The sequence below is a fragment of the Palaemon carinicauda genome, chromosome 14, assembly GCF_036898095.1.
Source record: "Palaemon carinicauda isolate YSFRI2023 chromosome 14, ASM3689809v2, whole genome shotgun sequence".
In the NCBI taxonomy this organism is placed as follows: Eukaryota; Metazoa; Arthropoda; class Malacostraca; order Decapoda; family Palaemonidae; genus Palaemon; species Palaemon carinicauda.
The window spans coordinates 21,740,909-21,766,537 of NC_090738.1; the positions used below are offsets into that span (position 1 = coordinate 21,740,909).

Below are 25,629 nucleotides of genomic sequence, written 5' to 3' on the forward strand. Positions count from 1 at the left end.
TGGATTTGCTTGACACCTATACACCACTATTTATTATGCATTCTTGATAAAAAAAAAAAAAGGGAAAAAAAAAAAAAAACTAGCGTACCACTGATTTCAAGTCTAAAATCAACTTTTAAGTTTTTCCTTTTGGAAGAGGTTTATCTAAATGCACACCTGGAATGTTCATACATAGGAAAAATACTGCAACAACACATTATGGTCACAAATCCATGGAACAAATCAAAACCATGAACTCAAATTGTACTTTTTCACCGAAAAAAAATATCAAAATACAAAAAGTAGTTATTTATCATGGCTAACACACTAATATAAGCTAGTTTTCTTCATTATACGAAAGAATTCATCCTGATTGATTTCATTATCACCATCACGATCAGCTTCATCAATCATTTCTTGCAACTCCTCATCAGTGAGATTTTCTCCAAGTGTTTCTGCCACACGTTTGAGATTAACAAAAGATATCTTACCTGTGTTATCATCATCAAATAACTTAAAAGCTTTCAATATCTCTTCTTTCACATCCTTCTCAGCCATCTTTATTGTCATTAGAGTGAGAAACTCCTCATATTTAATTTTACCGTTGTCATCCTTATCAATTTCAGCTACCATTTTCTTGATCTCTTCCTTCTTTGGTTCAAATCCGAGGGCTCTCATTGCTACTTTGAGTTCCTTGGGGTCAATAGTCCCGGTGCCATTTGGGTCAAAGAGATCAAAAGCTTCTTTGATGTCATTTTTCTGTTCTTCCGTAAGCTCAAATTTAGTGCTACCAGAACGTCTTTTCCCTCCTCCACTTGTGAGAGATGGGCGCTTGTATTGACTAGACATTCCTGAAGCACTCTGAAATACACAAAATAGACATACTGTACTCTAAAAAAAATCTGTAAAATATATTCTACTGCATGATAAAAGTTTGTTTCGATTCATCGAGAATCTATTTCTAATTCAGAGATTACAATAACCTACCATACAAACTGAACATCTAAATTTTTTCTTTAAATTTCATGCAAGAAATGAAAATTCATACCATTGCATTAGCTTCAATAAAATTCTGAAATCAAGCAACTTTAGAGTTATGTACCTTGATTGCATAACATTTACTTTCTCCTTAAATAAAAACTAACCAAAGAAAATTACTGCAATAATTTATAACATTAATTAATATAACATGACAACTTAATTTAGCTAAATACAAGACATAATCTAGAAAAGCAACTTACTTTTCAAAATTTTTTGAAGAGAGAAAGTAAAACCACAAAACACTTGCCAGGAAAAAATTAGTCACAATCTGACAAAACTTAAGCTTGTTCAATTTCAAAATGAAGAAAACACTACCAATTTTAAAAATTTGTATTTTTCCTAGCTATGCAAACCAGTCATTTATAAGTGGGTTTACTCAGTTGTTGTTTTGCTACAAACAGAATTAAAAAAATGGTGGGATTTTAGTGACAATGTATGGTTGCCAGCCATCCCACCCACACTGGGTAGGAGCAGCTGAGACAGTGGGACTTGCCTCACTTTGTTCACGGTCAACACCTGAGAGGTGGATGAAGCAGAACATATAAATCAAGACTCAGGTTTATATAGCTAGGAAAAATACACATTATTATTTTAAATTTTTAGTTTAATCCTACACAAATACAAACCCTCATCATTCAAGTGGGAGTCTTCCACAGGTAGGTGGCAGTCTCAGTGAAAGATAGGGTGTCTGTCAGACTCTTGACCCAAGGAATAAAAATTATATTTTAATTATAAAATAAATTTTTGAATATACTTACCCGGTGAATATATAATAGCTGCAACTCTGTTGCTCGACAGACACATACATAAAAAACTCGTGAGCGATCGCTATGCAGGTTGCGGGTGTGCCCACCAGCGCCAACTGTCGGCCAGATACCACTCTCGGATGTAAACAAAACCTTCAATTTCTTCTCATCCCACTGCATCTCTATTGGGGAGGAAGGGAGGGTCATTTAATTTATATATTCACCGGGTAAGTATATTCAAAAATTTATTTTATAATTAAAATATCATTTTTAAATATTTAACTTAGCCGGTGAATATATAATAGCTGATTCACACCCAAGGAGGTGGGTAGAGACCAGAGTTAATTATGTTTACAGCGTATAAGCTAAGAGTTTTTTCATTTTGGCAGTTATCAATATAACAAAACCAAAATAAATAGGTACCTGGTGAGGAAGTTGACTTGGACGATTACTCTGCCTTGTAAGTCTGTCTTCCTCACGGAGCCCAGCGATCCTCTTAGGATGCTGACAGACTCCCAGGAGCTGAAGTATCAAGGGCTGCAACCCATACAACAGGACCTCATCAAACCCCTAATCTGGGCGCTCTCAAGAAATGACTTTGACCACCCGCCAAATCAATCAGGATGCGAAAGGCTTCTTAGCCTTCCGAACAACCCATAAAACAATATTAAAAACATTTCAAGAGACAGATTAAAAGGATATTGGAATTAGGGAAGTGTAGTGGTAGAACCCTCACCCACTACTGCACTCGCTGCAACGAATGGACCCAGTGTGTAGCAGTCCTCGTAAAGAGTCTGGACATCTTTTAAGTAAAATGACGCGAACACTGACTTGTTTCTCCAAAAAGTCGCGTCCATAATACTTTGCTTGAAGGCCACGGAGGTTGCTATATCTCTAACTTCGTGCGTCTTAACCTTAAGCAAACATCGGTCTTTCTCATTCAAGTGAGAATGAGCTTCTCGTATTAAAAAAATCTGATAAAATATGACAAAGAATTCTTTGACATAGGCAATGAAGGTTTCTTAATTGAGCACCATAATGCCTCAGATTTCCCTCGTAATGACTTAGTACGAGCTAAATCGAACTTAAGAGCTCTAACAGGACATAATACTCTTTCCAGTTCGTTGCCTACGATCTCTGATAAGCAAGGAATATCAAAAGATTTAGGCCAAGGACGAGAAGGCAGTTCATTTTTGACCAGGAAACCAAGTTGAAGTGAACAAGTGGCTTTTTTCTGTAGAAAAGCCGATGTTCTTACTGAAGGCATGAAGTTCACTGACCCTTTTAGCCGAAGCCAAGCACACTAGGAAAAGTGTCTTGAGGGTGAGATCCTTCAGGGAGGCTGAATGTAATGGCTCAAACCTGTCTGACATGAGGAACCTTAGGACCACGTCTAAGTTCCATCCAGGAGTTGCCAAACGATGTTCCTTAGAGGTCTCGAAAGACTTAAGGAGATCTTGGAGATCTTTATTGTTGGAAAGATCTAAGCCTCTATGTCGAAAGACCGAAGCCAACATGCTCCTGTAGCCCTTAATCGTGGGAGCTGAAAGGGAGCGAACCTTTCTCAGATGTAAAAGAAAATCTGCGATTTGGGCTACAGAGGTACTGGACGAGGACACAGATGCTGACTTGCACCAGTCTCGAAAGACTTCCCACTTCGACTGGTATACTCTAAAGGTAGAAGCTCTCCTAGCTCTTGCAATCGCACTGACTGCCTCCTTCGAAAAACCTCTAGCTCTTGAGAGTCTTTCGATAGTGTGAAGGAAGTCAGACGAAGAGCGGGGAGGCTTTGATGGACATTCTTTACGTGGGGCTGACGTAACAGATCTACCCTTAGAGGAAGACTTCTTGGAAAGTCTACCAGCCATTGAAGTACCTCGGTGAACCACTCTCTCGCGGGCCAGAGGGTAGCAACCAACGTCAACCTTGTCCCTCCGTGAGAGGCGAACTTCTGCAGTACCTTGTTGACTATCTTGAATGGTGGGAATGCATATAAGTCCATAAAAGACCAATCCAGTAGAAACGCGTCTATGTAGATTGCTTCTGTATCTAGGACTGGAGAGCAAAAGATTGGTAACCTTTTGGTCAACGAGGAGGCAAAGAGGTCTATGGTTGGTTGATCCCAAGAAGCCCAAAGACTCTTGCCCACGTCCTTGTGGAGGGTCCATTCCGTGGGTATCACCTGACCCCTCCGACTGAGACAGTCTGCCAAGACGTTCAAGTCCCCCTGGATGAATCTCGTCAACAGGGAGATGCCTCGAATTCTAGACCATAAGAGAAGGTCGCTTGCGATCTCGAGCAGCGTGAAGGAGTGTGTGCCTCCTTGCTTGGAGATGTACGCCAAAGTTGTGGTGTTGTCTGAGTTGACCTCTACCACTTAGTTTCGAAGACGCTTCCTAATATCATCAAGGCCAAGTGGACTGCTAATAGCTCCTTGCCGTTGATGTGCATGCTCTTCTGACTTGAGGTCCACCGACCAGCGCATTCCCGACCGTCCAGGGTCGCACCCAACCCAAACCCGACGCGTCTGAGGACAACACGTGGTTTGGGTTCTTGACTGCTAGGGATAGTCCCTCTCTCAGACTGATATTGCTGTCCCACCATTTCAGGCATGCCTTTATTGGTTCGGAGACTGGGAATGATACCGTCTCTAATGTCTTGTCCTAGTTCCAGTGAGAGGCTAGATGGAACCGGAGAGGCAGAAGGGGTAGTCTCCCTAGTGAGACAAACTGCTCCAGGGATGAGAGAGTCCCTACGAGACTGTTCCAACTCCTGACTGAATAAACGTTTTCTTTTCAGCATTAGTTGGACTTCGAGCAGGGCTTGACTGCGAATCTCCATCCCCAAAAAAAGAATAATCTGGGATGGGATCAGTTGGGACTTTTAGGTTGACCACAAGTCCCAACTCCCTGGCCAGACTCAACGTCCAATGTAGATCCTGCAGACAGTGAAGGCTGGACGATGCTCTGAGAAGCCAGTCGTCCAAGTACAGGGAGGCTCGGATCCCCGATAGCTCGAAACTGGTACCCCACATTCCTGTAAACAAACCTCAGAAACGGTTGGGAATCCGGGTGTATAGGAATGTGGAAGTATGCCTCCTGAAGGTCGAGAGAGACCATCCAGTCGCCTTCCATAAATGCTGTCAAGACAGCCTGGAAGACTTCATCGTGAAGTTTGTCTTGACAATGAACACATTGAGCGCACTTGCCTCTTACGTACTCCTGCAGTGAACATGGCTGCCAAATCATGGAGCCATCCCTGAGGGACTTGTTCCTGTAGAGAACGTGGCTGTCAGATCATTGGAGCCATCCCTGAAAGCCTTGTTTATGCATGACATAATTGTACAGCAAAACTTCAAAGGCTCGAAAACAGCTGTGAAGTTGACCTGTAAAATCTTGGAGCGTCTCATGGCCAGGCGCCAGGGAGAGTCTATGAGGTTTGAGAAGTCTATCTGGGCAGAGGCAGGAACTCCCAAGCCGAGAACTTCTCTCGTGTCATATCAGACTCTCGCTCTATAAGCCAGTTTAAAAGAAGGGAAAGCAAAGGCTGTATCCCCCAACCTCCTCCTGGTGATAAACCAGTCGCCTAGCAAACGTAAAGCTCTCTAGGAGAGCGAGAGAGCACTAGCTTATAAAACAACGGCTTCGAAGTAGCTAGGCCTAGTGTAAGCTCTGACGTTTAGGTGAACGAGGAGCAGCAGTTACAAAAAGATCCGGACAAAGATCCTTAAAAATCAGCATGATTTATTTAAAGTCCATAGAGGGCTAAGCAGCTTTAGGCTCCTCTCCGTCTGACAGAGTCCTCAAGGGAATATCAGTAGGAGGGGGAACAGCAACTTCCTCATCTGAAGGAACCTTGTCCGATAATAGCTGAGTCTCAGCCAGGGAGAGACCTACCGTGGTGGCAATGCTTTACAAGCAGAGTCCACACGCACTGGTGCATTAGTAGCGGACCAGGACGCAACGTCATGTAACTGCTTGACAGTCTGTGAACTGTCAACAACAACATGTGCGAGAGACCAGGACGCAACGTCATGTAACTGCTTGACAGTCTGTGAACTGTCAACAACAACAGGTGCGTGAGGACGCACAGCGTCCACTCGAGACTGCTTTGACCGCCTAGACTGAGCAGTCAAAACCACTCTAGAATGCGGAGGTTGACGCTCAGCGTCAAAACAAGTCAACTCCGATTGTTAGCGAACGTCCTGAACGTCAACAGGAGCATCAGCAAGTGGCCTAACGTCCAAATGTGGCTGAAAATCCACACGAGACCGCATCGAGTGTGGTTCTAAACAACCTGACTGACGTGACTTAGCTACGCCAACGTCAACAGGATGCACAAAGGAACGTTAGGGTGGCTGAAAGCCAGGATCTCGATGAGATAAACGGCTAGGCTCAACGGACTATCGGCAGAATAGTCTTCCATAAGGGAGGCAAGCTTATTCTGCATGTCTTGCCGTACAACCCATTTAGGATCAACGGAAATGGTTGCGGTAAGAGACGAGGGTAACGTCTGTGACCGCAAAACCTTGCCAACAAAAAGACTCTCGGAGTCTGTGTTACGCTTTTGTTAGGCGACGAGCAGTCTTCCGATGACTGCATAGGGTCAGAGCTGTCCTAATGGCTACAACCAGGACGCTGGACCTGTCCTGAAAGGACTGACTTTCGCTTAAGGGCCTCGAAACCTTGTTTCAGGTTTCTTATGCGAAAAGCCTTCGGATGACGAGGAGAAAATCGTCTCTCTCGCCTTATGGTAGGGGTGATCTTGGTAAGATACACCCGATACCATAGAGAGAACGTCTGTTCGCTGATCAAGGCCTCTCGAACCCATAAGTCGTACGACATTACTTCTCCCCTGGGCTTGGGAGCTTGCAAGAGGTCCCGGACTAGGCGAACGACAGGCACGAACAGACGAACCCTCGGTCGCAACACTGATAACACTTTGCGCAATATCACTTTATCACTACGATTTTCTGTTTTGCACTTATTTCACTGAAATCGAAACTTTTACCGATTTCTGCCTGAAGCACGCAATTCTACCCTCATCAAAAGGTAGTAATTGCGAAATCAGTCGTATAATGCAAGCACATTAATACCAGCAAAAAACAGTAAACATATTTTAAGATAAAAAATTCAGCGGCTGGGGAAGAGACTAAACACTAGTTCATTCAAAACTACGTTTTCAATCTCTCACCGTACGTTGCCTGGGGACGAGAATAAAAAACTAAAAACGTTTTATCCTTTCTCCCCGTACAGAGACTAGGGACGAGAGTAACTCGAGAACAACGTTACCCGCTTGAACGGAACGTTTTCTCTCCTCTCTCTCCCTCCGTCTCTATCTTTCTCTCTCTCTCTCTCTTGATTTCGCACCTAAGAGAAGAGCCCACTTACGTTTTGTCAAATAAACATGTTATTTGACCAAAGGAAAAAACTGAAAGGTTTTTCAATTAAAAAGTTCCTTTAAAATAGAATTTAAAACATTTAAGCTTTGAAAGAAGAATGAACAAAACGTCAGAATCGATTTACTCTTTCTGCAAAGTGAAACCGTGATACTCTCTCTCTCTATCGTAACGATAGAGCGCAAACTGCGTAGCATAAATGAACTAAACGTTAGTTCATCTTTGAAACAGTACGAAGACTATTCAAAGAAAATCTTTCATAAAATATCTATTAAAAAATATTCATTTAAAAAGTTTTAAATCATTAGCTCTTTAAAAGCTATTTACGATTGAAAGGGCTCAACGTTGTTTAACTTCGGTTTCCAAGTTAGGACCGCCTACTCTCAGGAAAGGTCGCATATAAACAAATCATTAAAATTTATTTTCATGTTTATTATAAATGGAAAGTTAATCGAAGAGGCCTAATAAAGGCGGTGAGATATAAAATATATAGAGGAAAATCTATAATTAATTTATAACGTGATAAGATAATTGCTAAAAGCCTAAACACACTTCCCTCTAAGGGAAGGGTCGGCCATTTGAAAGTCAAAGAAAGTCCATACTCTCTTTGTCATCAAAAATTAAATCTATCCAAAAACGAGTTCAAGGATTTATTTGAAGAAAAACACCTGTACTGCGAAAGCTCAAACCAAATTAAAGTACTTCACCAAATATGATGGGAAAAACTCCAGGTTCAACAGCAAGTAAAAGTATGTCTTGTCGACACGTCGACAGAGAAGAAATTGAAGGTTTTGTTTACATCCGAGAGTGGTATCTGGCCGACAGTTGGCGCTGGTGGGCACACCCGCAACCTGCATAGCGATCGCTCGCGAGTTTTTTATGTATGTGTCTGTCGAGCAACAGAGTTGCAGCTATTATATATTCACCGGCTAAGTTAAATATTTAAAACAAGAAAATCAAGACCAACTCATATGAGATGCAAGGTCAAGATGTCAGCCTCATGAACAAAAGGAGAGTGACTGAGTCACAGCCCCAACAAGTTTGTGATTTTGTATAAAGAAAATTAATTTAAAAATGTTATTTTTATTAATAAAATAAATTTTTGAATATACTTACCCGATAATCATGTAGCTGTCAACTCCGTTGCCCGACAGAATTCTATGGAGGGATACGCCAGCTATCACAATACTAGAAGGGGGTGTATTTACCAGCGCCACCTGTGGCCAGGTACTCAAGTACTTCTTGTTGACACCTCCTCAATTATTCCTCGGTCCACTGGTTCTCTATGGGGAGGAAGGGAGGGTCGATTAAATCATGATTATCGGGTAAGTATATTCAAAAATTTATTTTATTAATAAAAATAACATTTTTCAATATTAAACTTACCCGATAATCATGTAGCTGATTCACACCCAGGGGGGTGGGTGAAAACCAGTGTACAAGATTAAAGGATAGCTAAGTATCCCATATTTCATATATATCCACAATAACAATGAAATAATAAGTACCTGGTAAGGAAGTCGACTTGAACCGTTACTCTGCCTTTAATAAGATCGTCTTCCTTACTGAGCGCAGCGTTCCTCTTGGGAGGCTGAATCAACTCAAAGGTGCTAAAGTATACAGGGCTGCAACCCATACTAAAGGACCTCATCACAACCTTTAACCTTGGCGCTTCTCAAGAAAGAATTGACCACCCGCCAAATCAACAAGGATGTGGAAGGCTTCTTAGCCGACCGTACAACCCATAAAAAGTATTCAAGAGAAAGGTTAAAAAGTTATGGGATTATGGGAATGTAGTGGCTGAGCCCTCGCCTACTACTGCATTCGTTGCTACGAATAGACCCAGGGTGTAGCAGTACTCGTAAAGAGACTGGACATCTTTGAGATAGAATGATGCGAACACTGACTTGTTTCTCCAATAGGTTGCATCCATAACACTCTGCAGAGAACGGTTCTGTTTGAAGGCCACTGAAGTAGCCACAGCTCTCACTTCATGTGTCCTTACCTTCAGCAAAGCAAGGTCTTCTTCCTTCAGATGAGAATTTGCTTCTCTAATCAGAAGCCTGATGTAGTAAGAAACTGAGTTCTTAGACATTGGTAGAGAAGGCTTCTTGATAGCACACCATAAGGCTTCTGATTGTCCTCGTAATGGTTTTGACCTTTAGATAGTACTTAAGAGCTCTAACTGGGCAAAGTACTCTCTCCAGTTCGTTCCCCACCATGTTGGACAGGCTTGGGATCTCGAACGACTTAGGCCAAGGACGGGAAGGAAGCTCGTTTTTAGCTAAAAAACCGAGCTGTAAGGAACATGTAGCCGTTTCAGATGTGAAACCTATGTTCCTGCTGAAGGCGTGGATCTCACTTACTCTTTTACCTGTTGCTAAGCACACGAGGAAAAGAGTTTTTTAATGTGAGGTCCTTAAAAGAGGCTGATTGGAGCGGTTCAAATCCTGATGACATTAGGAACCTTAGGACCACGTCTAGATTCCAGCCTGGAGTGGACAACCGACGTTCCTTTGAGGTCTCAAAAGACCTAAGGAGGTCCTGTAGATCTTTGTTGGAGGAAAGATCCAAGCCTCTGTGGCGGAAAACCGCTGCCAACAAACTTCTGTAACCCTTGATCGTAGGAGCTGATAGGGAGCTTACGTTCCTTAGATGTAACAGGAAGTCAGCAATCTGGGTTACATTGGTACTGGTTGAGGAAAACTGCATTGGCCTTGCACCAGCTTCGGAAGACTTCCCATAAAGACTGATAGACTCTGAGAGTGGATGTCGTCCTTGCTCTGGCAATCGCTCTGGCTGCCTCCTTCGAAAAGCCTCTAGCTCTTGAGAGTCTTTCGATAGTCTGAAGGCAGTCAGACGAAGAGCGTGGAGGTTGGGAGTACCTTCTTTACGTGAGGTTGACGCAGAAGGTCCACTCTAGGAGGAAGAGTCCTGGGAACGTCGACCAGCCATTGCAGAACCTCAGTGAAACATTCTCTCGCGGGCCAGAGGGGAGCAACCAACGTCAGCCGTGTCCCTTTGTGAGAGGCGAACTTCTGAAGTACCCTGTTGACAATCTTGAACGGCGGGAATGCATACAGGTTGAGATGGGACCAATCCAGCAGAAAGGCATCCACGCGAACTGCTGCTGGGTCTGGAATCGGAGAACAATACAAGAGGAGCCTCTTGGTCATCGAGGTAGCGAATAGATCTATGGTTGGCTGATCCCACAGGGCCCAAAGTCTGCTGCAAACATTCTTGTGAAGGGTCCACTCTATGGGGAAGACCTGACCCTTCCGGCTGAGGCGATCTGCCATGACATTCATATCGCCCTGAATGAGCCTCGTTACCAGCGTGAGCTTTCGATCTTTTGACCAAATGAGGAGGTCCCTTGCGATCTCGAACAACTTCCTCGAATGAGTCCCTCCCTGCTTGGAGATGTAAGCCAAGGCTGTGGTGTAGTCGGAGTTCACCTCCACCACCTTGTTAAGCTGGAGGGACTTGAAGTTTATCAAGGCCAAATGAACTGCCAACAACTCCTTGCAATAGATGTGAAGTGTCCTTTGCTCCTGATTCCATGTTCCCGAGCATTCCTGTCCGTCCAGTGTCGCACCCCAGCCCGTATCCGATGCGTCCGAGAAGAGACGGTGGTCGGAGGACTGAACAGCCAATGGTAGACCTTCCTTGAGAAGAATGCTGTTCTTCCACCACGTTAGAGTAGACCTCATCTCTTCGGAAACAGGAACTGAGCCCGTCTCTAGCGTCATGTCCTTTATCCAGTGAGCAGCTAGATGATACTGAAGGGGGCGGAGGTGGAGTCTCCCTAACTCGATGAACAGGGCCAGCGATGAAAGTGTCCCTGTTAGACTCATCCACTGCCTGACTAAGCATCGGTTCCTTCTCAGCATGCTCTGGATGCATTCTAGGGCTTGGAAGATCCTTGGGGCCGACGGACAAGTCCGAAAAGCTCGACTCTGAAGATCCATACCCAAGGAGACAATGGTCTGGGATGGAACGAGCTGAGACTCCTCAAAATTGACCAGGAGGCCCAGTTCCTTGGTCAGATCCATAGTCCATTTGAAAATCTCCAGACAGCGACGACTTGAGGGAGCTCTTAAAAGCCAGTCGTCTGACGGAGCCGGACACAAGATCATGATACTGCTGCACAGTCTGTAAACTGTCAATCATGGGCAAGCGAGGAAGTACAGTGACAACCCGAATCTGTCTAGACTGTCTGGGTCGTACAGACAACTCCTTAACGGGTTGCTGAGGTTGCCCACTGCGTCACAACAAGTCCCTTCTGTTGGTTGTTGAACGTCTTCCCCGTGACACATTGACTCCGTAAACAAAAAATCCTCTAACAAGGACTAAGCTTGGACTGCATGTCATGCAACACAGCTCAAGGTCTATGGGAGCAGGTGTGGTAACAGACGGGATTAGCGGCTGAAGTGTAACCATTACCTTCCCTGTAAGCATGTTATGCTTAAATAAAAGTCCATAAGAGGTTATGCAGCTAAAGGCTCCCTCCAAATGACAGAGTCCTCAAGGGAATATCAGAAGGAGGGAGAAAAGAACTTTCTCATCTACAGGGACCTTATCCTAGAAAAGCTAAGTTCTCTGAGTGAGGGTTCACTGGTGCAAAGCAGCAGACTAGAAGGCAACGTTATGAAACTGCTTGACAGTCTAGTGAGTTGGCAACAACCCAAGATGTGTTGAGAAGCATGCGGTAAGGTATGCAGAGCATGATGTATGCAGAGTATGCTGTATGCAGAGCATGCTGAATGCAGAGCATGCTGTATGCAGAGCATGTTGTATGCAGAGCATGCTGAATGCAGAGCATGCTGAATGCTGAGCATGTAGGAAGTAGAGCCTGCTGTAAGCAGAGCCTGCTGAAAGGAAAGCAGAGCGTGTGCATGGCGTTTAACATTTCTCAGAAATTCCATGACCAGTGCTAGAGTGCTTAATGCATGCTTGCATGGGGTTTAAACCATGGTATGCTGAACAGCAGAGTCAGAACGAGCTGGAACAACAACAGAGGTTTCCTCAACTTGAGGGAAAACCTGAGGTTCAGACTGCATAGGCTGAACAACAGACGGAGCAGAAGGCAGGTGCAAGGGTGAAGGAGGTTGACTCCTAGCAAGAGTTGCACCCAAGGATTGTACCAGCTAAGCGGAGGACGGAGGCGGAGTAGTCCGTTCCTGTTCCTGAGAGATGAGTGGAGCATGAGAAGGTTGAGGCTGCGCAGAACAAGGTAAAGTTCTAGCAAGCTGAGGCTCCTGAGGCGCAAGTGCATGGTGTAGATGAGCTTGCCTAGATGAGGGTTGAACTCGGTGCAGCGCTGGTTAAGCAGACAGACTCACGGAGGGGAGAGGTTGTTGTACCCCAACCGAGAGTTGCACCACTGGAGGAGCAGCAAGGGGAGGAGGAGGAAGAGTGTAACTCTCCTGATCCCAAAGCAAGGGTTGCCTTAAAGAAGGCTGAGGCTGAACAACACTGTGAACAGCAAACTCCGAAAGTGGTTCAACATCGTACGCCTGGCAGATGGAGCTGCGACTGGGTGCAGCGAGTGCAGGCGGGTGCAGCACAGGCTGAACGGGTGCAGGAGGTTGGTGCACCACCGGTGCAGGCGGGTGCAGCATAGGCTGAACGGGTGCAGGAGGTTGGTGCACCACCGGTGCAGGCGGGTGCAGCACAGGCTGAACGGGTGCAGGAGGTTGGTGCACCACCGGTGCAGGCGGGTGCAGCACAGGCTGAACGGGTGCAGGAGGTTGGTGCACCACCGGTGCAGGCGGGTGCAGCACAGGCTGAACGGGTGCAGGAGGTTGGTGCACCACCGGTGCAGGCGGGTGCAGCACAGGCTGAACGGGTGCAGGAGGTTGGTGCACCACAGGTGCAGGAGGTGCAACACTCTCAGCACGACACTCACGCATCAAGTCCGAAAGCTGTGCTTGCATGGACTGTAGTAGAGTCCACAACATCATACGCCTGGCAGATGGTACTGTGATCAGGCGGAGCGAGTGTAGGAGGAGGGAGTGTAGGCGGAGGCGGTGGAGCAACACTCTCAGCCCGACACTCACTCATCAAGTCCGAAAGCTGTGCTTGCATGGACTGTAGTAGAGTTCACAACATCGTACGCCTGGCAGATGGTGCTGCGACCAGGCGGAGCAGGTGCAGGCTGGGCGAGCACAGGCGGAGCAGGTGCAGGCTGGGCGAGCACAGGTGCAGCGAGAACAGGTGGAGGGAGTGCAGGCGGTGCAACACTCTCAGCCCGACACTCACGCATCAAGACCGAAAGTTGTGACTGTATGGACTGCAGTAACTGCATTCGGGTTGTGAACTTTAACTTCGTACGTCTGGCATAGGTCTGGACTTAACGTTTAAGAAGTCTTGAGACCTGAGACCAGCGTTATTTTCTCCCCTAATCTCTTCTGCAGACGAGCAAAATAAGGGTTCAATCGTCTGCGGGTGGGAGTGACGGTCTCGGTAAGACACGCCCACAACCACCGAGAATACTTCTGTGCGCCGATCAAGGCCTGCTGAACCCTTATGCCCTTCGACATTGCTTCTCCCCTGGGCTTGGGAGCTTGCAAGAGGTCCCGGACTGGGAGGACGACTGGCGCGCACAAAAGTACCCTCACGCACTAATCACTTATCACTTTGATTTCTGTTTGCACTTATTTCACTGAACTCGAAACTTAAGTGGTTTGTACCTGAAATACGCAATTCTATCCTTTCTCAAAGTTAGTAATTGCGAAAACAGAATTACAATGTAACAGAAAAATCTAATGAAAGATAAATCAGTGGTTGGAAAGAGACTAAACACTAGATCACTCTAGAAACGTTTAGTTTCTTCCCCTAAAGAGACTAGGGAGAAGAGCAAAAATCGATAATGACGTTACTCGTACGCCTGGCAGGCTTGAATGAAACGTTTATCCTCTTTCTCCCTTCTCTATCTCTCTCTCTCTCTCTCTCTCTCTCTCTTGACTTAGAACCTGAGAGAAGAGCCCAATCATATATATCGTTAAAACATATTATTGTTAAAGGAAAAAACTGAAAAGTTCCTTTATTAGGATCAAAACCATTAAGTTAAGAAAGAATGAACAAAACGCTAGACACGGTTACTCTTACTGCAACGTGAAACCGTGAACATTCTTTCTCTATCGTAACGATAGAGTGCAAGTTGAACGTTCTGAACGTCAACAACTGCAGAGACAAAACAAAACGTTAGTTCAGCTTTGAAAACAGTACGAGACTGTCAAAGAAAATCTTTCAAACTCTGTGGCGGAAATAGCATAATATGTTAATGACGGGCTCAAAGTTTATTAACTTCGGTAAAAGACCGCCTACTATTAGGAAGGTCGAATATAAACAAATATAAAAATTAATTTTAATGAGTTTATAATAAAAGGAAGTTAATCGAAGAGGCCTATAAGAGGCGGAGAGATATAAAATAAATCTATAACTTTGTTAAGCAAAATTAAGAAAGAGAGTCTATACTCTCTTAGACACCAACACTTCCGTCTAAGGGAAGGGTCGGCCATTGAAAGGTGAACGAGAGTTCATACTCTCTCGTCACCAAAATTAATCAAATTAATTCCAAAAGCTAACTAAGCTAATATAGAAGTTTTCCAGTAAAGCGACAGCCGAAATCAAAGAGAAATACTTCACCAAAGTCGTGAAAATACTCCAAGAACATAAGCGTATCCCAGAACGTCTTGCCGGAAGCACGACAGAGGAATAATTGAGGAGGTGTCAACAAGAAGTACTTGAGTACCTGGCCACAGGTGGCGCTGGTAAATACACCCCCTTCTAGTATTGTGATAGCTGGCGTATCCCTCCATAGAATTCTGTCGGGCAACGGAGTTGACAGCTACATGATTATCGGGTAAGTTTAATATTGAAAATTCAATATGTTCAAATTCAAAAGTGATGTCAGAGATATTCTTACTTGCGTAAGTGGTCTCCTATGTTGATATTTCCAAGGAGGGGGTGCTCCAAGGAGAAGGAAGAAATCCTTCATTCTACTCTCATACACACTTATGCTGAGAATAACATGATGTGACAAAGGTTAACCATCCTGCAAAGACATGTCTGGACTATTTTTTGTGCAGCTACCACTGAGCCCAAAAAGAAAGTATCCAGTGATGTGTGGGTGCAGTCTTTCAAGTAATGTGCAGTGAAGGTGGTTTGTCTCTTCCAAACCCCTGCACCAAGGACTTAAAGCTACAGAGTGGTTCTTGCGGAACACTAAGGATGCAGTAACACCATGAAGTGTATGTCGTGCTTTGGGAGGGGCCAGAGTCGGCTCTTCTCCCAAAGATCTATAGGCTTTAAGGATGACTTCACACAACCCGAAAGATATGGTGTTTCTAGACACTCCCTTCATGTTTTGACATGTGCTTGCAAACAAGTTAGGGACGGAAGGATGGCAGGGAGCAGTTCTCTTACAGTAGCAACAAACTACCCTTACAGGACAAAGTAACAAACTGGCCAGATCATCAGTTACTTCCTTGATGGTTGAGATGGAGGAGTCAAATCTATTATCATTAACTGATGGATTTTGGATCTTGGCTATAAACCCTGGTACAAAAGAAAACAACAGATCTTTCGACACCCGGGAGTGTGAAACCAAGATAAGACAGTCCATGGAGCTCACTCACTCTCTTCCATGAGGCTTTAGAATAAGGTCTCGATCTGAAGTTGTGTGGCGGGGTTCAAAAGGTGCCACCTTCAGGAACTTCAGAACTTTAATCACACTCCAAAGCAGGAGTTTGAGTTACTGAGGTAGGCAAGACTGTTCAAAGCTCTTAATCAAAACTGAAAGTTCCCACAAGGAGAAAGGTAATTTTGCTTCAGTATGAAGACCTGCCTAAGTTCTGAGCGATAGCCTTTTACTGCTGTGACTGAGAGAAGCGTCTCTTTCCGTAGGAAAATTAAAGTTTGCAATCAATGGTATAGTGGCTTTGAGAGGAGTAATATCCCTTCTGACAGAAATGGAACAAAAGTGACCATTTTGCTTGGTAGACCATTGGTAGACTTGCGGAGGTATGCAGACAGTTGCTTTACAATCCGTCTTGAAAAACATGAAAAATCTGGATGTAATATGTATTTTTCATACAAGCAGGACTTCTATTGCTTGCTTGCTTGCTTGCATGCAGTTCGCTAACTCTCTTGGCCAAAGACAAAGCGAGTAGTAACACCATCTTCACAGTAAGGTGGCGATCTGTTGCCAGGAGTAATGGTTCATAGGGAGCTCCCTTCAGAGACTTAAGGACTCGAACCATGTTCCAAGGAGGAGGTCTAACTTCCGGCTGGGGACAAGTAATCTCATAACTTCATATAAGGAGACAAAGTTCCATCAAGGAGAAAATATCTACTCCCTTCAGTTTAAAGGTGAGACTCAAGGCAGAGCGGTAGCCTTTGATTGCCGAAGCCGAGAGGAGCATTTCCTCCCAAAGATATACAAGGAACTCTGCCATTGTTGGAGTAGAGACATTGCGGGAAGTGATACCCCTTCCACGACAACAACCACAGACAACAGATCAATTAGCCTGGTAGACTGATGCTGAAGAGTGTCTAAGATGTCCAGACACCCTTTCCGCAACTCGTGAAAAACTCTCTGAGTGAGAAGATGCTGGACAGTCTCTAGGTGTGAAGTCGAAGCGAAGCTACAGCTTTGTAGATGATGTTGGCATGTGGTTGTTTGAGTAGATCGCGTCGTGGAGAAAGTTCCTTGGAAGCTCTGTCAAGAGCTGCAGAAAGACCGGGAACCACCCTGAGTGATGTCATAGAGGAACTATCAGTGTCATTAATAAGTTCTTGCTTATTCTGACTTTGTTCAGGAATTTTCTCATTAGACAGAAGGGGGGAAATGCATAAACACTGATGTTGTCATACCGTTGTTGGAATGCATCTTGCCAGAGAGCATAGTGCCCAGGACTGGGGAACAGTAGAGTGGGAGCCCGCAGTTCAGGGTCGTCGCAAACTGGTCTACATTCGAGGAACCCCACAAAGTCAGGACTTTGTTGACTACCTGATGATTCAAAGACCACTCGGAGCACACTATCCGAGTCGCTCAGCTCAAATTGTTTGCAAGCATATTCTTTTTGCCTGGAATTAAGCAAGCAGGCAAGGACACTGAGTTGTCTCCTGCCCATCTGAGTATCTCAACTGCCAGATGGTACAGCCTTAAACTCCTTACTGGGCATAGTAAGAGATGGTCTGGGTCATCTGTTACAGTAAGGAGACTAGAAATCCGGAAGGAGTCGAATCGAGGATCCGCTACTCCCGGGTTCTGAGTCTTAGCAATAGACTCGGGGACGAAGCTGAACGTTACCTCTCCCCATCCCCTTGAATGGGTGATGTCGTATGAGAGACCATGAAGTTCACTGACTCGCTTGGCCGAGGCCAAAGCTAGCAGGAACACTGTCTTCCAAGTCAAGTGGCGATCTGTGGCCTGGGGTAATGGTTCATAGGGAGGTCTCTTGAGAGACCTGAGAACTCAAACCACGTTCCATGGGGGGAGGTCTCACTTCTGGCTGGGGGCAGGTAAGTTCATAGCTCCGTATGAATAGAGAAAGTTCTAGCGATGAAGAAATCTCTATTCCTTTCAGTCTGAAGGCGAGGCTTAAGGCTGAGCGATAGCCTTTCACTGCCAAGACTGATAGGCGCATTTCTTCACGCAAATACACGAGGATCTCTGCTATTACTGAAATAGTGGCATTGAGAGGAGAGATACCCCTTCCACGACACCAACTACATAAGACTTTCCACTTTGCCTGGTAGACTGCTGCTGATGATTTTCGCAGGTATCCAGACATCCTGATCGCAACTTGTTGCGAAAATCCTCTCTCACAGAAGAGATGCTGGATAGTCTCCAGGCGTGAAGTCGTAGCGAAGATACGGCTTTGTGGAAGACGTTGGCATGTGGTTGTTTGAGTAGATTGTGTCGTGGAGGGAGTTCTCTTGGAGGCCCCGTTAGGAGTTGCAGAATGTCCGGAAACCATTCTGCGTGATGCCATGGCGGAGCTATGAAGGTCATTGAAAGATTGACCGATGTTCTGGTCTTGTTGAGTACCCTCCTCATCAGACAGAACGGAGGAAAGGCGTAAATGTCTATGTTGTCTCACCGCTTTTGAAAAGCATTTTGCCAGAGAGCCTTGGGGTCTGGGACTGGGGAACAGTACAGCAGGAGCCTGAAGTTCAGGGCCGTTGCGAAGAGGTCCACAGTCGGAGAACCCCAAAAAGTCAGGACTTTGTTGGCTACTAGATGATCCAAAGACCACTTGGAACTCACTATCTGAGATGCTGTGTTCAGGTTGTCAGCGAGCACATTCCTTTTGCCAGGAATGAAGCGTGCCGATAGTGGTATCGAGTGGATTTTGGCCCATCTCAGTATCTCTACTGCTAGATGGGATAGTTGCTGCGAAAAAGTACCTCCTTACTTGTTGATGTAGGCTACTACCGTGGTGTTGTCGCTCATCATCACCACCACTCAGTAGCTTGCCAGGTACTGTTGGAACCATTGAAGGGCCAGAAAGACGGTCTTCATCTCTAGGAGATTTATGTGGAGGTACTTTTCTGACTCTGTCCAGAGGCCTGAGGTCGTGTGGTGCAGCACGTGGGCCCCCCCACCCTTTTTTTGAAGCATCTGAGAACAGCATCAAATCCGGAGGAAGGACGAGAAGGTCTACTCCCTTTCGTAGATTCTCGTCTGTCACCCACCACTGAAGGTCCGTCAGTTCCGCAGGTCTCATGGGGATCTGGATGTCCGGGGAGTCGTGAGCTTGATTCCACCAGGACTTGAGTCGCCATTGCAGGGATCTCATCCTAAGGCGACCATTGGGAACTAGACGGGCCAGCGATGAAAGGTGAGCAAGGAGACGTAACCACGATTGGGCTGGAAGCTCTTCTCGTATGAGAAAAGGTCTTGCGACCTTCCTCAGCCTTGTTATCCTGTCGTCTGATGGGAAGGCTTTGTGGAGATTGCTGTCTATAATCATGCCTAAGTATACCAGTCTCTGAGTAGGAAGTAGAGAGGACTTCTCAACATTTACCATGATCCCCAGATCCTGGCAAAGTCTCAGAAGTTTGTCTCAGTGTTGAAGAAGGGTTGACACCGAGTCTGCTAGGATTAGCCAGTTGTCCAGATAGCAGAGGAGACGGATGCCAATCCTGTGTGCCCAAAATGACACTAGGGTAAACACTCTGGTGAAGACTTGTGGTGCTGTGGAAAGACCGAAGCACAACACCTTGAACTGGTACATTCTGTTGTCTAGGCTGAATCTTAAATACTTCCTTGAAGAGGGATGGACGGGGATCTGGAAGTACGCGTCCTTTAGGTCCAGTGTGCACATGAGATCTTGCAGCCTGACCATGTCTGCCGTCTCCATGCTGAATGGAGTTTGTTTGACAAACTTGTTCAGGGGTGAGAGGTCGATGACTGGTCTCCAGCCTCCAGACGCCTTCTTTACAAGAAAGTCGACTGAAGAAGCCTGGGGATCCGTCGAGGACCTCTTGGAGAGCGCCTTTCTTCAACAGGGTCTGGACTTCTGCACGAAAGGCTTGCCCCCTTGCTGATCCCATGGCAAGGGAGTTCAATGACACTGGATTCCTGGTCAGGGGAGGTAGAGATGTTATGAACGGGACGCGATATCCTAGACTGATCACGGAGATTGCCCAGGAATTGGCCCAGAGTTGCTTCCACCTGTCTGCGCAACTTTGCAGGCATCCCCCACTGGTGGAAATGCAGGGGGACTGCCTATCCTAGCGTTTGCGGCCTCGGATGCTCCCTGTAGGATTTTTCCCTCCCCTAGAGGACTTTTTGCATTTCCTGTCTTTGACAAGAAAGGGGTTAAGACATCATTGTCTTCGCTGTTGTTTTTGTCGTCGTCGTCGTCTTGGTTGGACGGGACTGCTGTGGTGCTGGAAGTTTATAGGGCTTAGATGTTAAAGCCCTATGGAGGAGGGAGGGAGTCTTGATGAGACTTCCTCCACCTTTCAGCAGCAAGTTCCACATCCTTAGGCTCAAACAGATGGGACCCCTCTATGGAGGAGTGTCTGAGCCTATTTATCTCGACGCTAGGGGCCTTCTGGAGGAACCTCTCAGACATTGCATCTCAACGTTTCAAGATGGTGTTTGGCCACAAGTTCGAGACTTGGTGGGCAAGAAACTCGATCGTGCGATTACCTGAGAGTAGGAAGGTTTCCATAGCTTTCCTGGTACGTTCTTTGGAGAAATCCTCGGATCGTATCAGGATATCTAAGGTCCCTAGCCAGATATCCAGCCACGAAGTAGCTTGCATAGCATACTTTGTGACCTTCTCCTGATTAAGGATCTCAGTTGCCGAGAACGAGACCTGCCGGTTGGAGAGTCTCTCAAGAGGGATTCCCCTGGTTAGCTCTTCCAGAGAGTGGTGAAGAGGAAGAGCTGAACTGGGTTCCTCCAGGATCTCAAAGTACCTCCTCTGCTGTACGCGAGGAGGTGGGAGGGGCTTGTTCGTGGTACCGGCATGGTTGGAGGAGGCAAACTCAAAGAGCTGTTGGGAGATCTTGTCCCTGGTACTCTTCACCACTTGAGACCAGGGCTGCACTGGTCTTTGAGGGTTTCTGAGTACCAAAAACACAGCCTAGGACCATGTCTTTGCCCTCTCGAGGGAATATCTTTGGGTCGGCAAACCCACTGAGAACCCTCATTAGAGTCAGAACCTGCCAGAATGCATGCTCTGACTCTTGCTGATCTCCTCCTGCTGTAGGACTTGCAGCGAAGTCTCCTTCTAACCCCAAAGGCTCTTCTTGGGGTGAGTCGCGGACATTCCCTGAGTGGCTGGCTGTCTCCATTCTAGCCCTAGTGGAGGACTTCGGCAGAGTTTTGGAATCTTTGGATTCCTTCCGGGGAAGGAGGTAAGACACCAACATCGATGACCTGTGTGGGATGTCGTTTCTGATCTCAGATTGCGGGGAACTCTCGGCAAGAAGAGATTTCCTCCATTGGTGCGATAGGGGAGTCTCTCTCTTCGCGTGGTTCCCTAGGTGACGGGAGATCTTCGTCCGACAGGGATGGAGAGTCTCTCTGAGAAACAGGAGGAACTTGCCTCGATGTTCTGTATGGAGTTGGCTTCGCCCTCGGGGAAGTGACCGTGCCTTAGGTCTACAGCTATAGGTCGCTCTGATGAGCGATCAGACAGGACAGGCTTGAAAGCCTGTGGTATGGCTCTGACCAAAGCACTGAACCAGGGCTGCTGGCTGACAGACGCACTGTCAGACAGATCCCCTGAAGGGAAAGGAACCGAAGGTTCCCTACGACGAGTTACTATGATAGGTGGGTTGGCCTCAGAAGGCAGTTTAGAGATCCTGAACCCCTCTGCATGAAAGTGTTCCCCTTCTCCCACAGTGGGCAATGGTATGCGCTTGCGGGGAGGGGAATGAGGCGATGGCGACCTTGCCGTATGATGCATCTGTGTTCGTGCCTGTTCTGCGGGAGAATACTGGGGCTCGCGCGAGGGAGCGTACTGGGGCTCGCGCGAGGGAGCGTACTGGGGCTCGCGCGAGGGAGCGTACTGGGGCTCGCGCGAGGGAGCGTACTGGGGCTCGCGCGAGGGAGCGTACTGGGGCTCGCGCGAGGGAGCGTACTGGGGCTCGCGCGAGGGAGAGTACTGGGGCTCGCGCGAGGGAGAGTACTGGGGCTCGCGCGAGGGAGAGTACTGGGGCTCGCGCGAGGGAGAGTACTGGGGCTCGCGCGAGGGAGAGTACTGGGGCTCGCGCGAGGGAGAGTACTGGGGCTCGCGCGAGGGAGAGTACTGGGGCTCGCGCGAGGGAGAGTACTGGGGCTCGCGCGAGGGAGAGTACTGGGGCTCGCGCGAGGGAGAGTACTGGGGCTCGCGCGAGGGAGAGTACTGGGGCTCGCGCGAGGGAGAGTACTGGGGCTCGCGCGAGGGAGAGTACTGGGGCTCGCGCGCGCAGGAGAGTATTAGCACGGGCACGAGCGCGAAGGAGAATCACGGCGCGCGCCCCGCGTATCCGTAAAAGAGATGGCGCGCACACAGAGAAATGGCATGTACACACATCTCTGTGTGTCCGCGCAGGAGATAGATGGCGCGCAGGTGAGCGCTGATGTTCTGGCGAGCGCTGGTGAAAGATGGTGAGTAGGTGAGGGCGGTAACGTGGTTGGTTCGCAGGTGGGCGCTGGCGTGTAGGAGATCATGGGCGCGTGGGTGCAGGAGAGCGATGGAGCGCAGGAGATCTTGGGCACGCAGGAGAGCGCAAGTGCGCTGTGGTGTGCTGGCGCGTAGGCGACCCTGGGTGTGTGCACGCAGGGTGCACAGGTGATCGTGGGCACGTGGCGCGCAGGGTGCACAGGTGATCGTGGGCACGTGGCACGCAGGGTGCACAGGTGATCATGGGCACGTGGCGCGCAGGGTGCACAGGTGATTGTGGGCGCGTGGTACGCATGAGAGCGCTGATATGCAGGTAAATGACTGCGCGTAATTGCATGTTGGCGCGCAGGCGCGTGAGGCTGCTACCGTCTGTGAGGGCGAGCAGGTTGAGTGGTGCGCCGAAGCGTTGTAGAGTGATGAGCTGCTGGTGAGCGCTGGTCTGAGCGCGTAGGCGCGTGGTGCGCAGGGCGAGAGTGATGGCACACAGCTGTGCACTTTGGAGGAGCTACATTAGGCTCTACAGGCGACAGGAACGGCGATGGAAGGTCGGCAGGTCTGTCGGATAGATAGTCGACGTGTCCTTTGAAAGGACGACCATCCACCGAAGGAGATCGCGAACGATCTGCAGAAAGGTCCAGGACCAAAGTCACAAGACTTCAAGTGCAGTGATGGATGAATGAAGGTCTGACGGAGGCTCCTCTGCGGGGGACTGCAGTGATAACATTGTACCAAAGAGGCGCCTCTTCACTGCTGGTGAAGGGAGACCTCTAAGGCGAAGAGGAAGGCGAGCCTTCTGACGGATGCGCCCTCTGGGTGGCATTGGATCAGCAAGCTGACCATCAACAGTCCTCCGAAGAGGAGTCTCTGTAAGTGAACTCCCCCAAGGGTGAGAAACACTAGCAGGAGAGACCAATGATGAACTTAGTTTCCCCCTCGGAGGATAGTCAGGAACGGGGGAAACTAAGTCGGCAGCTACAGCTGTAGAGTTTGGAGTGGTACAGGAGATGGATGACGCCGCATAAGACACCTCTGACATAACAACGTCGACAAAAGTCAGGGAATCTACCTCTGACGGCGCCGATGATTGCTTAACAGAAGCACCCATGCAGATGAACTGTAGCAGGGCCTCCTTGGAGGACAAACCCGTGAGCCCCAAGGAGGACCAAATCTGAAAAATGGAAGTTAGTGACAAGGCCTCACCCGGGGGGAGAGGTGGTGCTACTTCGCTAGGGGAAGCAACCTCATCTCTCGAGTCCCGGGGTTGGTCGGATATAACTTGGTCTACGCTACTACTTGACGGTCTCTCTAAGACCGACCGAGTAGGAGCTTCAAAGGAGGGTAGGGCAATGGAAGAAGAAGCCTTGGGTTTTTCTCCCTTCAAAGCAACCTTTGAAGTAGAAATATCTATCCCGCTTGTGATTCTTCTTCCGCCGCCGCGAAAACCTCTCCCACTTGGAGGAAGACCACTCCCTACACTTGTTGACACTATCACTTTGTTCTCTGTCTTCTGTGTACATGTCAGGGTTTCCCGAATAGGATTAAGAAAACGAAAATGGAAATTTCCCAATTTTTCTGCAGACCACCAAAATTTTCTTCACGGACCACCGGTTGGCGACCGTTCTTGAGGATACAGTTATCCCAAACGAGTATGTCTGGTGAAGAACAAATACTATGTGCCTGGAAGTCCCGGCAAACAAAAGCTCCAGTGTTTTGACCACGTTTTATTACTATTACTCAGTTTTACTTAGTGATTTTTTTTATTATGATGACTGGTTTATTATGATGATGACTAGCATAAACAAGTTTAATTGCATGATAGCAGCCACCTGCATGTATGATTACGGCTAACTTAGAATAAGACAGTGTAAGGGGGGAACACCGCCCGTTAGGTAAGGACACAGCTTGTAGGTTAGGTTAGGGGGAAAGTTGAGGTTAGTTGATGTCCATTTTTAATCCACAAGGGAGGACCTAATTGCTGGCATACAAAGGCTCCCAAGTTTAAAAAAGGCTATTTAAATGTAAGTTAGGCTAGTACACAATATACTTTAAGGTGTTTAAACATAAATGATGACGATAACTAGTGCAAAACCATAGCTTTTCAGTTATGGTAGTCAGCCTACCATAATTCAAAAACTATGAATTTCCTCCAGAAATCATTATGCTTTCTGGTGATGGCCATGCTCCAAAACTCCTTATTTTCAACCCTATTGCTAGGAATATAGAGTTCTTAGAGAGGCTCGCTGAGCCATCCTTACGTAAGTAGGTAAGGGGGCAGCTTGTATGTTAGGTTAGGTGGTATTTTATGCTCACGGGATGCCCAGTCCATCATTTTCCAAGAGCTGCCAGAAACATTCAATATTACAATAATCAGACCATATTCAAGTTTTCAAAAGCGGTAAAATACATGGTTTTGATGGCTTGAACATAAAAATAAACCCGAAGATTCCACTGGCGTATAGGACCAGAAAATTAGCGGCAGTTAAACTTAGTAACAGATAGTTCGTTTCTCAACTAACATTGTAATATTCTACAATAAAACCAGCTACGATAACAAAAAAAATTACTTAATCTATACCTAGTCTTATAATAAACTAAATACAACCTAACTCACTAAACAAACTGAATAACTTACAATAATATTGGCCACATAAACACTTGATTAAGACATTTCTTGAGTTTCACCCACTATAGTAGATCTAAAGACTTGACTATAGTATAACACAATACAAGAATACAACTAAAATGCCATCAATAACTACCTTATGTCAAATGTGCTCAAATGACACCTGTGTTGCGTTTAGTTGAATAAACAAACCGCAGAATAATAGCGCAACAAAGCGCAGCCGTAGCGGCGCCTCGTTTAAATGTACGATCATAAAGGGCGTGTGTTAAATAACGAGTGCATTTTAATTTTATGAAAAATCGAAGCCTGTTTGCACTGCATTTTAATTTTTCAATTTAATTTATAAGTATAGGAATGCAGTAATGACCAATAAATCATTGCCATTTTACATAATAAAGCCAGCTTGCTTCTTTTTGGTTTTCTCAGTCTAGGTGCAAACGAACACTGCCGTGGATCATGATGACTCAACTTCTAGTTATTTGTGTTCATAGGTTATATATATATATATATATATATATATATATATATATATATATATATATATATATATATATATATATATATATATATATATATACATATATATATATATATATATATATATATATATATATATATATACATATATATATATATATATATATATATATATATATATATATATATATATATATATTTATATATATGAGCATTAAAAGACACGTA

The 25,629-nt window shown here is 46.3% G+C and overlaps 1 protein-coding gene across 2 annotated transcripts; it reads right to left on the reverse strand.

Moving 5' to 3' along the window:
- Nucleotides 1-50: 50 nt before the first annotated feature.
- On the reverse strand, nucleotides 51-25,246 carry LOC137653474 (uncharacterized). Of its 2 annotated transcripts, none has more exons than XM_068386903.1 (2): nucleotides 25,061-25,246; nucleotides 51-840 (listed from the first exon to the last, which is right to left on the reverse strand). In XM_068386903.1, exon 2 carries the CDS (start codon nucleotides 826-828, stop codon nucleotides 307-309), a length of 522 nt encoding a protein of 173 aa, XP_068243004.1. In that variant the 5' UTR covers nucleotides 829-840; nucleotides 25,061-25,246; the 3' UTR covers nucleotides 51-306. The 2 variants fall into 2 exon arrangements, with proteins under 2 accessions (XP_068243004.1, XP_068243005.1); XM_068386904.1 differs by having other exon boundaries at nucleotides 24,934-25,072.
- Between the last annotated feature and the right edge of the window lie 383 nt (nucleotides 25,247-25,629).

Bases quoted from the DNA above. Each gene is read 5' to 3' on its own strand.
- LOC137653474 (XM_068386903.1), bottom strand. From the start codon at position 828: ATGTCTAGTCAATACAAGCGCCCATCTCTCACAAGTGGAGGAGGGAAA.